This window comes from Pezoporus occidentalis, unplaced genomic scaffold (genome assembly GCF_034315485.1).
Source record: "Pezoporus occidentalis ecotype Australia unplaced genomic scaffold, CSIRO_AGI_Poc_V1 ctg225, whole genome shotgun sequence".
NCBI lineage: Eukaryota > Metazoa > Chordata > Aves > Psittaciformes > Psittacidae > Pezoporus > Pezoporus occidentalis.
In genome coordinates this window covers 579,408-592,235 of record NW_026914128.1, presented here as the reverse complement: position 1 = coordinate 592,235, position 12,828 = coordinate 579,408, and the positions used below count along the sequence as shown (strand labels likewise).

General features: G+C 45.8%; 1 protein-coding gene across 6 annotated transcripts in view; it reads right to left on the bottom strand.

The window, feature by feature from the left end:
* The window catches only part of EML4 (EMAP like 4), a 124,992-nt gene that overhangs the window by 9,271 nt on the left and 102,893 nt on the right, over window positions 1-12,828 (bottom strand). For all 6 annotated transcript variants that reach the window (XM_062620919.1, XM_062620920.1, XM_062620917.1 and 3 more), the window contains 7 exons: window positions 12,648-12,783; window positions 10,695-10,846; window positions 9,030-9,155; window positions 8,780-8,911; window positions 8,129-8,196; window positions 4,536-4,624; window positions 3,362-3,459 (listed from right to left, as the gene is read on the bottom strand). In XM_062620919.1, the coding sequence (XP_062476903.1) occupies window positions 3,362-3,459; window positions 4,536-4,624; window positions 8,129-8,196; window positions 8,780-8,911; window positions 9,030-9,155; window positions 10,695-10,846; window positions 12,648-12,783 (801 nt within the window). The remainder of the gene's footprint in view (window positions 1-3,361; window positions 3,460-4,535; window positions 4,625-8,128; window positions 8,197-8,779; window positions 8,912-9,029; window positions 9,156-10,694; window positions 10,847-12,647; window positions 12,784-12,828) is intronic.

Sequence of the window (12,828 nt, the reverse complement as noted above, 5' to 3'; positions counted from 1 at the left end):
CCAAGCGAAGCAGAAGCTGCACCCACAGCTGGGACAGCCAAAAAGCCTCCTCCCCACCCACCCCGGTCTGCTGCAGTTCACTTGTGCTCCTTTCAGGGCTCCTTACTGGGCAGTGCCACAAACAGCGACGTTCTGCACCGGTAAACCACGTCCTTCTCCGAGCCCAGCGTGATTTACTCCTAGCAGGCTGCTAAGATATGGATGAACCCGCATTTGTGCTTGAATTCAAGTGCACATTGCTACTAACTGAGAAAGGCACTAACAGAGATGGGACTCTGTTTCTTCAGCCATTCAACAGGATTTCCATCAAATACAGGCACATTCAAACAACCTTTGCTCACCCCCAAAACTTGGTTAACCACATTAACCACCACCATGGAAAACTACAAGATCAAGGACTGGTGTTACAAGAATACCCTCGCGAGGTATCCTCCTGTGCTTCTTCCACTGCACACATGTCAGTGCCAGCTTTGGAAGGAGCCTTCCCTATAGGCACAGGTAAGAATCAAACCACTTCAACCTCATTGTGAGTTCCAAGCATGGAGAGCACACTGACGGCTAAAACCCCGTCTTGGTTTTGAAGGGAGAAGCTAAATGCAGCTGGCCAGAACACAGTCCCCTGCATGAACTTTTCTGTAGTAGTAATAACAGTAATAATAAAACTATGCAGAGACTCCAGAGAAGCCACTGATTTGTGTAAGATTTGTACAGATTATTTCCCTGAGGAGGAAAGGGTAGGAAATAAACCAAAGTGACACCCCTGTCACACTATGCTTCCTCCATCCTCCCATTGCTTCTTACTGCTGCTCTAGCTCTTGTAAGACCACCCATTTCCTCCCCTTCCTCATTCTGCCAGGAAGCAAAATGCCCCTTTCTTGACTGGTGGATGTCAATTCATCCCTCTCTCAGTGGGTGTTATGAAGATCCTGTCCCTCAGCACCCCTCCAGGTCCCTCGGCCCTGCCTGCACCCACCATCCCAACTTCCTCTGTAGAGAGCTACGAGATGCTTTGGATTAAAACTAACCTTTAGGATTCATTTACTTCTGAACTAGTCTCTGCTTCAAGCAGAGGAACCGTGCATTGCCATAACTGCTCTGCAGCCATGGTGGAATATATACGATATCAAAGCTCCTCACGCTCGGTGTTTTGAAACAGCAAAACAATGCACAGCTGACCAGGATTCACCCTGCACTTCCCCGACTTCCCCAGTCTTTGCAAGCGAACTCCAACGTGGAAAAGAACTGGTGGGTCATTTCCTAAACCTGCCAGACATTCGGCAGCTGTCAGAATTCCTGAGGGTGGTGGGGAAGGGGCTCCAAAATCCCTTCAGGCAGCAACCACTGAATGATGAACTGCAACAGAACGTTGTCACTGCATTTGCAACAGGAGGACCCCGATTTCCATTTCCATCTTTCTTTGGGACCTGCCCACTGATAAGGCAACATTTCCCTCTTTCCTTTTCTGTACCTTTATATAGAATGAAGGTAATTACTCTTCCCTATCTGACTAAATGGACATCCTCTCCTTCACCGGCAGCGTTCATCTGTTCCAGACTTAGGCGGTGCAAGGACTGAAACGCCCGCAGCCTGTAAGACGGGCACATCACGCATTTCAGGTGAAGTTCAGTGCACTGAACACTTCAGCGTGGCTGCCCCTGGGGCTCTCACCCCACAGTGAACGCATGGCACTTGCTTCACCTTTGCTAACAACTCGCTCTGATGCGAGGCAAACGGAGGCAGCGCCAGCTACCATGCAGGGGCTGACATGCTGGAAGTCCCTACCCCGGCCCATACCTTCCCATTGCTGACTGCATAGCTGGAGCCCGCAGGAAACAGCTGCACCACCCAAAACGGTTGTTTCAGCTCATGTGAAATCCTTCCTGATCACAACCAACACTGTCCCTCACTGGAAGCACGCTCTCAGGTCGCAGCTCGCCTCTCTGGCGGCAGCAGCAAGCCTGCCTGTGACTGAAAGGGATTTACACGTAACAGTGGGCACAGAGCCCTCACGCACAAGCTGATGCTGCTGCGGCAGATCAAATCCTCCTGAAAGCATTCACACAACGCACTCAAGTTGGAAGAAACAACCAGAAGTTGACTCACCAGGAGGACTGAGTCATACTACTTGGAGGTCACCCGCGAGGCTACTGAACGGCAGCAGAACGCCAGCAGGATGCGGTGCCAGCACCAGGACAGCACTCCGGGTCCTGGGCATGCCTCCGTGTCTCCCTGCTTAGCATCAAGCTGGGATGGACCCAGTGTGCTGGCAGGCAGTGGCAGGGAGGGTACAGCCATAGGAAATGGGATCGTCATCCCAGTCAGCTAACCACACACCGATACCTTCTGCGCAAGCTGCCGTGGCCAGGGGAGCTCGGTCTCCACCAAAACCAGGCTCTCAATTCTGGCTTCTACATACAGGCACTCAGAATGACAAAAACAGTTAACAGAAACCTGCTTCAAAGCCTTAATGCTTCTGCCCGAGTGTAACAGTGCCTACTGCTCCCATCCCAGTTTTTACAAGCCCCTGGCAAACAGACATAGAGGTGCCGCTTTAAATCCAAATATGCTCTCTCCTGATACATACAGGATGTACAATATACAGAAAGAAATGGTCTCTTACGTCTTCAAAGAGCTCACAGAGGCCCTGAAGTACATAGCAAGCTAAATACTACATACATAGAACCGTAGAATGCTTTGGGTGGGAAAGGACCTTAAGCTCATCTAGTGCCATCCCCTGCCGCGGACACTGGACCATGTCACCCATCCAGCCTGGCCCTGAAGATGAGCCGTCTCTGAGTGATTTCATCTTTCATGGTTAAAGAGTAAGTGAGGGTGTGGAATGCTGTCCCGAGGCGCAGCCATCTGCTGCTGCGCCCACCAGCCCCACTGGGGCCCAGTCTGAGCTCCCTGTCGGCTCAGCCCCCTCCCCACTGCCTCAGCTCCCTTGGGAAGGATGCTGATCTGATCCCTTGTCTCACAAGGGCAGTGCTTTACTCCAAGGAGTACTTCACCTACTGGGGGAAAATACCCCCGGGCAGGTGTAATATTTTCCCCACATGAGTTTCAGCATTAGGTACAAGGCATCACTCCACCTCTCACTGCTAACTTCCCATTGCAAAGAAGTCGATAGCCTGAAAAATAAGCCACATGTGGTGCAGAAGCGTTCACCCAACACTGACAGTTGCAGCACCCATTACGCTCAAGTTTAAGTTCAACCACATGCCGAAAAAGCCTCAGAAAACATGAAGCAAAACCTAAAACCGGAACAGTGTCAGCCCATAGAGTTCCACTGCTCAACATCTCAGTGTCTGTAGAACACCCCAGTACAAGAACTGCTGACTGCGTTTGCTCCCAAACTTACAGTGCATTTTCCGTATCTGCTATACTTTCTTCCGTTTTCCGTTACTACGTAGAGGTAAATGAAGTTGTCGTGGGATCCAACTGCAAGTAAGGTGCCATCTACAACACAAGAGATTTGCTTCGAGTTAACAGCATGCCCGTTTTCCACATGTTAATGATTTCAGATGGATCGCTAAGGCGATCGTCTCAATGATAACAACTGCTTACAAACTTCACTTAAGGACACACAACCTCAAATCAGTTTTCAGTCACTATCTATCCACTTTGGGGGTGCGTTTTTGGAGCGAGTTCTTTCACTTCTGCTTTTTTTAAGGAAGCGTCCAATGGACAGGGGATAAGGCCTCGGATTGCACTGGAATTCCTGTCAACAGCAGGCAGCTTGAGTGTTCTGCATCACACAAATCACTCTATGCTGAGCTGGGGACTGCATGTGAATCAGCACTGACTAACGGCTAAAGATGACGTGGAGCATTCAGACATTATAAGCAGTTTTCTAACTGCGTTGTCCTCACTTAAAACCAGAGCACATGGACACAAGTTGCTCTGAATCATGATCAAATGCCTCTAGTGTCCGTGAACATCAGTGCTTTTAATCATGAACATCAGCGCTTTTAATAGGGAGGAGCCAGCCCCTGATGATCTGTCATGTCATGTCTGAAGAGGACACTCAGTCCTGGCCTCAACCCCCCATAATCCCATAGTGAATACTTAACAACCAGCTGAGCTTCAGAAAGACCCGAGCTCCGTTTTATGGCTTAGTATTAATAAACATGAAAATTAACTAAGAAGGATGTGAAATATCACAGCTTTTGACAGAGTTTTCTGTTAACCCATTAACTATTTAGCTGAGAACTTCTAATTTTTCTGGGAACAATAGCACTAACCTTGCTAATTTTACTTTTATTTACTTATATAAGCTAATATTATTGATACCAGCAGAGGGAAACGTGAAGGAAAAGCTGGAAAAGGCAACTGTAGAGTTTATAGCTGCAGGACTCCGAGATTTAGCATACACAAGCAAATCTTTAAGCAATATTCAGTTAAGGATTAAGCACCTTAAGGATCTTTTCCAAAGCTCTGCCTTTTCTAGTGACGCTGGGGTGCTGTTTAAGACGGGTTAACAGAACAGACATCACATTAATCAGCAATTATCATGACCAGAAAAGGCTGCCTACCTACTGAGTAGCGCATCACCGAGAGCTGCTCATTGCCATCAGTGTGTATTGAAACCAGATCCCTTGTTTCCGCATCCAGAACAAACCACCTAGAGAGGGAGAAAGAGAATTCCTGTGAGAATTTCACTAAACAAAGCAAGCAAAAGAGCAGTAATCACTGCCTGACTTCACCTTCTCATGCTAGCCCCTCAAGGGCAGCACAGCGAACATCTGGTTTTAATGGAAAGCTTTCCTGGTTCAGAAAGTGAGAGGAGTCTCACAGAATCCCAGCCTGGTTTGGGTTGGAAGGGACCTTAAAGCTCACCCAGTTCCAACCCCTGCCACGGGCAGGGACCCCTTCCACTGGAGCAGCTTGCTCCAAGCCCCTGTGTCCAACCTGGCCTTGAACACTGCCAGGGATGGGGCAGCCACAGCTTCTCTGGGCACCCTGTGCCAGAGCCTCAGCATCCCTCACAGGGGGGAAGAGCTTCTGCCTGATATGAAGAATACATCAAAGGTTCTAGATAGGGCCTGTTTTCCCTTGAACACTGCAGCTATCACCGTAATGTCTGCTGGATGATAAACATGCCACCGCACAGCTAACGACCGCCCCTCATCATCCTGAAGCCTTAAGGCTACAGCTGAATTTTCATCTCCCCGTTTTGAAGAACACCTCTGCTATAAAAGCCGATCTTTCAACTCGTATGAAGGGAAGTTAAAAACCCCTAAAAATCAGGAGCAGCAGCAGGGGGTGGAAAACATTTCCATGCTCCTTGTAAACACAAAACTTACTCTAAGCTGGCATTTCCCCCTTCAATCCTTTCCATTTCTGTGCATAATGTTATCAAAGAAGGAACAACCCTCTACTGATGTTCGACGGCTCACAACCATGCAAGCCTCCTGTATCTGACTGAAAGCACAGAGTTAGCACTGTGGTATCAAATCTGCTGCTGCTCTTTAGAGTGCCCACTGAACATCATCTGGCATTAGGAGACAGCCTTTTGTGGCACCAGTCCTCCTCCAGAACTTCCTCTGAACAGGAGACAGCAGCAGCAGTCTGAGCTGGGCATGGGAAGAGCCAGAGCACCGTGACAATCTTGGTAACAGAGCTTCAGAACGGGAGCACAGGTCACATCTAGTCTGATGCAGTGAGACCTGCTCTCTTCAATCTTCCAAGCTCTCCCAGGGCCGTGGCACCTCTCTTCTTCCCTTTAAAAACCACACCAGTAACCTAGCTAAAAACCAGGCCTTTAGAAACAAATACTTTCTGATTAAAACACCAGGGAAACAGATCCTAAAGTAGTTACTACAGTTGTGCACTTACACCTGCCATTCCCACCTTTAATACCGAACGCTGAACCATCAAGGGGTTTATGAGGGAGTGAACAAACCAACCCATCTGACAGCATAGGTTCCCTGGGATACTTAGGCTTCTTCAGCTCAAAACCACAACAGATGCTGAACTGGTGTAAACCTCAATAGCTCTGTTGACTGATTCAACCCCCTTACAGCTCTGGCTTATGCTGGTCTTGTCCTTCACCTTTCAGTTCTCTTAATAATGGTGTATTTAGTTCTTTCTGCAGTGCAGAAGAGAGGCAGAAAATGCTGTTCTCTTCAGAGGTCACAATATGACCCATCAAACCCAACCTTCCTAATGCTCCATTCCCTAGCCCTGTCTTACTGACCTCCACACACTGGAAGAAGAGCACCACTAGAACAGCAACAGATGGACACATCCAAGGGTTTGGTTTATTAGGTCCTAAAGAGATTAGACTCCTTTAATATTTGCTTTAAGCACTTTGGGCTATGAATCAGGTTATTAAATGACCGTTATGGGTCTGAGATTATTTTCTTATACATTAATCGAGATGTATCATGCAGCCCTTTTACTCTGGGAAATAACTCTCTTGGACCATTTGTTCTGGCACACAAAGTACTGTGTGCTGATCCTGGTCAGGCAGTAAATCTGAAACTGCTCTGTTTATCTTGATTCACAACTCCATTTATTCCTTGCCTACTTGTACATTTACCAGGCCTCGTTTCAATTCAGTTGCATTTGTGTATCTCAAACCTAGCACTAAATCACGCCATTTCAGAACTCAGTAAAACATAATAGCGAGAATGGAACTGCCTGGTCCCAAGAAGAACAGATTGAAATCCCAAACAAACCCAAACCCAAGGCCACCACCACAAACTCATCCAACACAGTATAAACTGCTTGCCTCAAGTAACTGAAAAGTAAGAATTGAAACTCAAAACGTGATGTTAAAACAGTCTGGGAAAGGGGTGCGTGCGAGTCAATCAGAAGCAAACAACAGCCTGAATGCTCCAGCCCCTCCATACACCTTGATTGTGCTTTGAGGTCATTTCAAACCTGCCTAGTAACTCATAAAACATGGAGCCTGACCTTCTTTTCCCTTCTCCCCGTTTCAAGCACTATTCAGCCAGGATCTTCTGCCCTGTTTAATCACTTGTTTAATTCAAGGCTGTAATTAGAAAGAGATGAAGAAGGGGAAAGGTACAATGTGGAACCCAAATACATGAGAGTTCAGCAAGATTTTTCTCAGGAAGGTGAAAACTAGGTTCCTAGCCTGCTGTTATAGCTAATGAACTTAGTGCAGACTGCACCTTCACTTTGTAGAATGCCATTCCCTATGAAACTACTTAACATCTTATGTTTCCAGGACAATCTAGGGATGCTGCACACGCTCAGCAGTTTCTAAGAACCAAACTTTCAATGGTTTTTAGGCATGAGGTTAGGTATGAAAGGATTGGGGGGGGATAAGCACACACAAACCACTCCCCATTTTCTTACATGCACTATTAATTGTTTTATCACCGAGTTGTTAACCATAAGGTGTAACTGAAGAACAGGATAAACATGCCAGTAGATTCAGTATGTGCTCTTCTCACTGTTCTAATGCTAGGAAAGCCTGTTACTCCTTTTAGTTACTACTTGCTAAAGAGACACTGCTTGGGACTCCGTTGGTGGGAGATGGTACCAAGCCAGAGCTGGACTCTGAAGTAACACAAGGTTTTTCCACCACTAAAAGGAGCTGGAATTCAAAGATTCGGCTTGTGTTTTGATAACTTTCCAATATGCAGTGATTTCAGGAAGAACAGGAACAGCTCAAGAGCTCTTCCTTGCAGCAATGTGCCATGTTGAACGCTGTCTTACACAAGTTCACTTGCCTCTCCACATCAGTATAGGAGGTTGCAGGTGTTGTTTGGTTTGGGAAAGAGAAAGATCTGAGCTTGACCTGTCTTATAAGATACTACAACATACACACACACTATTAAAATATGTGATACTTGGTGAAGGCAATAAGGGAGTGCTCATGGAACCCTCTACCAAAACAATAGTTCAGCTGAAATCAAGATCTGGGCTTTCATGAAAGAGTTAAAACCAAATCAGACTATCAACAGGCAAGTAACCTTCTGCCTTCATCTAACCCATGTAAGAAAGACCTGCCCTCTTCCCCCAAGCTTTTTAGGCTGCGTAACCTCAAGCACAAACAAAAAGCAAGTTAATTCATATATATACACACCATGCACAGTATCAACTTGTCTCCTTTAAACCTGCAATCATCACAAGTCACTTCAAAGGCGTTTACCTGCCCGAGTGCGTTCCTATCGCGACCACTGCTCCGCTGGGATGGAAGTCAGCACAGTGCCCTGGCTCCTGAGTGGGGAAGCACAGACACATCATTCACCCTTCTGCTTCTTACAGTTAAACAGCTCTCCTTGTAACAAAGCTACCCTGCAAGTCTGAGGTGAACAGACCGAGGCAAACCCAATCAGGTAGCAGCACGCTCACAATCCTCTCTTAGTGACATGCACTACATGAGCTTCCTCGAAGTAAAAAGCCTCAATTTCTGTGTAAAAACATACTTTTGCTTGGGTATTAGGACAGAACTAGGCCAAATGGACAACGACAATAAGGAAGGACAACCTTGCACAACGCTCTGATGCCCTGTTTCAACTGTCTGAGTAACCGGGAATAAAGTTAAACTGAACAAGGACAAAGGACTAAGTTTTATTCAGCTTGGACTGTCAGGATGCCATTGGAAGTGGTAACCAGATTACAGCCTATGCATTGTCTGATCAGCTTAGTTAAGTTTATCAAAGCTTCCAAACAGCTGTTTCCAAAGCCAGAACTACAGGATTTTTGCTCCTCTTGCAACCAGAAGGGACAACGGTGCTGCAGAAACCAATTTTGTTCTCCTATTTTTCAGCTTTCTGTTTAACACTGAAGGGTTACATACATCTAGCAGCCTGGTCCATTCCAGTGTGTGGTCCACAGAATTCCACATACAAACTTGCCTATCTTGGGCACATGTTAAGAACAGGTCTTTGAAAGGATGGGAAGCCAGTCCCCAGAGCTCATCTGTATGTCCCTGGAAAGAAAACACACAGCATTTAACAATGAACGGAATAAAGGCTCTCCTAAAGTAACCCACCGGCAGGGAGAGCCTTTCCACTGCTGGGTGGTAGCTTAAACCAAGTTGTGCTCACCTGTACCTCTACCAGGAAGCCATCGTTAAATGTGCCCCGCAAGACAAAGTTTCGTGAAGTACCCACTAAGAACTGATCTGCTTTTCCTTCTGCTACTGCTCTGATTGTTCCGTACTGGTCAGGAACCTAGGAGAAGAGACACGAGAAACCACATCGTGCATCCTGGGGGGTGCTTATTCCTGAAGGCCACGAACAGTGCAGCAACGACAGTACCAGAACCGCAGCTCTCCCCGTTGAAAGGAGCGATGTAATCACGTAACACTAGACCAGGACTCGACCCAAAACCTACCTCTTGCCTTTGCTCGGTACAAGCGTACAGGATCATCTCTCTCCAAGACAATCACCTCTATGCCATTTTAATGTGTCTCGCAAATTTAATTACATGGATTCTTAGGGGCCAAATACGCTGAACAAATGCACCCCACAACCTCCAGCTCGCAAGGGCAGGAACGACGTGCAACTATTGCTTCCTTTTCAATACATCTTGTGAAAACTAAGGAAGATCTTAGAGCCCACAGTAAATGCTTCCTGGTTTTCCTATTGCTTTCTGATTAGCCTCAAGTATACGCTCCTATGCTTTATGTCAGCAATGAACCTGATTTCTGCTGAGTTTGTTTATTGCATGCTTGAATTCTAAGGCACTGCTTTCTTTTACAGCGTGCATTTGTTTGGTTTTCTGAATCCTCTCTCTTTAGAGAATACACTTCTTTTAGCCACCCAGGACAGAGGAATCGATGCCAGCATTCAGGAAGTTGCCTGTCAGGGTTCTGATAATATTTCTCAACATAAAAAAATCAGCTTTAACATAACATTATTAACAAAAGGAAAAGAGTGGCCCCGATGTGAACAGAGTCTGTTACTTAAGCCTAAGAGCTGTATATGATAGTCACTTCTTAGTCATGTTTTTCTGAAGGTCAATATTGGATTTAAAGTAATAAACTCTAGATGGAACTTAACCTATGTATTAAGTCAAAAATGCTGCTATAAACGGACATGAGGTAAGTGGGGGGAACCATTATTAGGACAACTGCTTGAGAAGAATCTATTATTTCGAGAGCTCATCCTATTATCATGAAAAAAAAAAAGACTTTAAAATCCATAATGTCCATTATTGTTCCAGTCCATCCCCATTTACCTACCACTGCCATACAGCTATATCACAAAGCCAAACGTGTTCACTAACCTGGTTTAGCATAAAGTTAAAAGAAGCTCCTGACATAGCCTATGAATCATTCATTCTTACAGCATGCCCATATGTATTCCCTGGACTGTCTGCCTCATGTCAACCCCCCCTTGGTAACATATTCTTTCTCCAGACAGGCAAACCTAACAAAACCCCAGGCAATACTAAAAGCTGTCCTCAAAAAGGGATGAATTAAAACCAAACCAAAGCCCCAAAACCTAAGGAAGGGCTTGGAGGAAAGGAAAACCGTAACTTTTCTGTTCAAATTAAAGAGAGGAGAACTGTAGCCTCATACGGGCTCACCTACAGGCTGAAAATGTGAACACCTGTATATTGTACATAAGCATTGCCATCCACTTAAAAAGACAGCAATCAGAAGATATCCTATCATCCTACCTACTGATCCTCCGAAGTGTGGGGAGGATCTCTTGCCAGTCAATCCCCAGCTCCTGGCAATTCCCCTGTCACTCTGGCTTTCTTACCTCAATTTCCCTTTCAGGATTCAAATCATGATCCCACAGGATGATCTTCCGGTCTTTCCCACCTCCAGTTAGCAGCATCCCATTCCTCATTTGACAGAGCGTGAACACACTGCCGTCGTGGGCTTTGATCTGTCTGCTTATCTGATACACTCCTACATGCACAGAAAGAAAACACCAGAGAACACTACTTGGTTTTCCAGCTGGGCTTTACAAGAAGCGGTGCCTCCTGGCAGGACAAGGAAGTAACCGTGAGCAATAAATACTACCATTTGGACTGTCAGGCTATTAGTACTGCATTAGTATAGCAGACACAAGGTGGTAGTGTTTTCTTACAGGACAAAATGATCAAGCACATGCCTTTCGGAAGAGAAAGGTTTTTGTGAGCGATTGTCCTACAGGTTGTAAAGGCAAGAACAACCGTTTGCAAACTACTTTCATCTCTCTACCTTCTGAAAGAACACAGCTTTTCCAGACGCAAAAGAGACTGTCCTTTAGAGTTGAGAAATATTCAGCGAGTCATTAGGAGGGAAGAATTAAAGCTATTTTAGTAAAAGAAACTCAAAGACTTGTTGTCTATAATCTCACGGGAATAAAAAGTGTATTACTGATAGTAAAGTCTCCAGGATGTATGAACCTAATACCTAATGCTGGCTATTGCCATGCTTAAAAACAGTAGGACCAGCATTTGACATCCATCAACACAGCAGTCTATGCAAAGGAAAACATGGAAGAGAGATGAGAAACTCAAAACAGGCAGCAAAGGAAGCCTTTAGCGTCCGAAACAGGTCTTGATGCCAAAGGAGCTGCTGTAGGAAAGCGTATGTTTAGAAAAGAGAGAATCTGGTGCTTTGAGACTTGCGTATTTTCAAACTGCAACCACAGAAGCAGCCTAAACCACCCCCCAGATCCACCCCAGGTTAACTTTGCTGCCTCTGCCTATGGCTCAGGTCAGCTCAGGTCAGGTCAGCCTGCTCTCTCCCTGGGCAAGCAGTTTGAGACCAAGTCCTGTGACCAACCTAATGTGATAAAGCCATCAACAGATCCCAATTCATGAGCCCCACACTTAATTAAGGTAATGTAAATTCATGTTCTATTCAGTATCTGTTAAGATTATACTGGGAAAAGGTTACTTTGACACAGGAATGTCAGACAATGTGCTGAATTAGTTTTCCATTGCAGTCAGCTTCAAAGGCAAGAAAAAGATTTACCTACAAAACCAGATTTACCATTAAAAACCTACTTTTGACAGGACTGTTTTCCTGGCATACCCATTTAAACCAGAGTGTTTGAAATAGCCGCCAAGTGCAATAAATTGTCCTCGCATTTATAAGTTATCTTAGGGCTCAGCTGTGCCAGGTCTGCATTTGTTGGGTAACAAATCATTTTCCTCACTCTCTCGCAATAGCTTTGCCCTAAAGAGGATGTTTAACCCAAATTTCAAATCAGATGGATTTTAAAGTGTATTTTACAGCCAAGACCCGAGTATCTGCTAAACCAGACGCTGTTGCTTGTGTAAGTGGTACAACGACATACTGTGTTTTTCCTTTGCATACAAGCCCTGTTCACGTTCAACACCTGGTGGTATCCCTCCGAGGCTACGTGTGGCACAGCATCTGCCTTAAGAGGCAGAGGCAGCCTGCAGAATCCTCAGACTGATCCTACAGCCTCCGGATGAAAGCAAAGCTGATGAACTGCCCACCGTCTGAGATGGGAGACGTTCAAATGAAGCAGGTTTCCTTCCTTTCAGGCACAGCCTCACTAATGACTGACAAAGGAGATTGCTCCTAAGACAACAAACTCATGAGGCCTGAAGGACGTCAGGACCACCAGTCAGCAACAGGCAGTGTACACCCTTAGTCATGCCTGCGCCCCTGTTCCTTTTCTAATGCAATCCTTTATGTTTCTCTTCTACAGCCTAGCTAAAACCCGTGATTAACTGTGAACGGCTCCTACCTTTAGGTCCTTTTCCTGGAGTAGATTCTACAGTAGTTTTGCCCCATATAAGTATTATCCCACCTGAGTCTCCAGTGAGCACGTCACCGTTCCCCAAAAAAGCCAAACACTGAACAAATTTGGGTTTCTCATATTTCTGAAAAGCAAAAAGAAAAGGGATAACTGCTTGGACTCTTTCCAT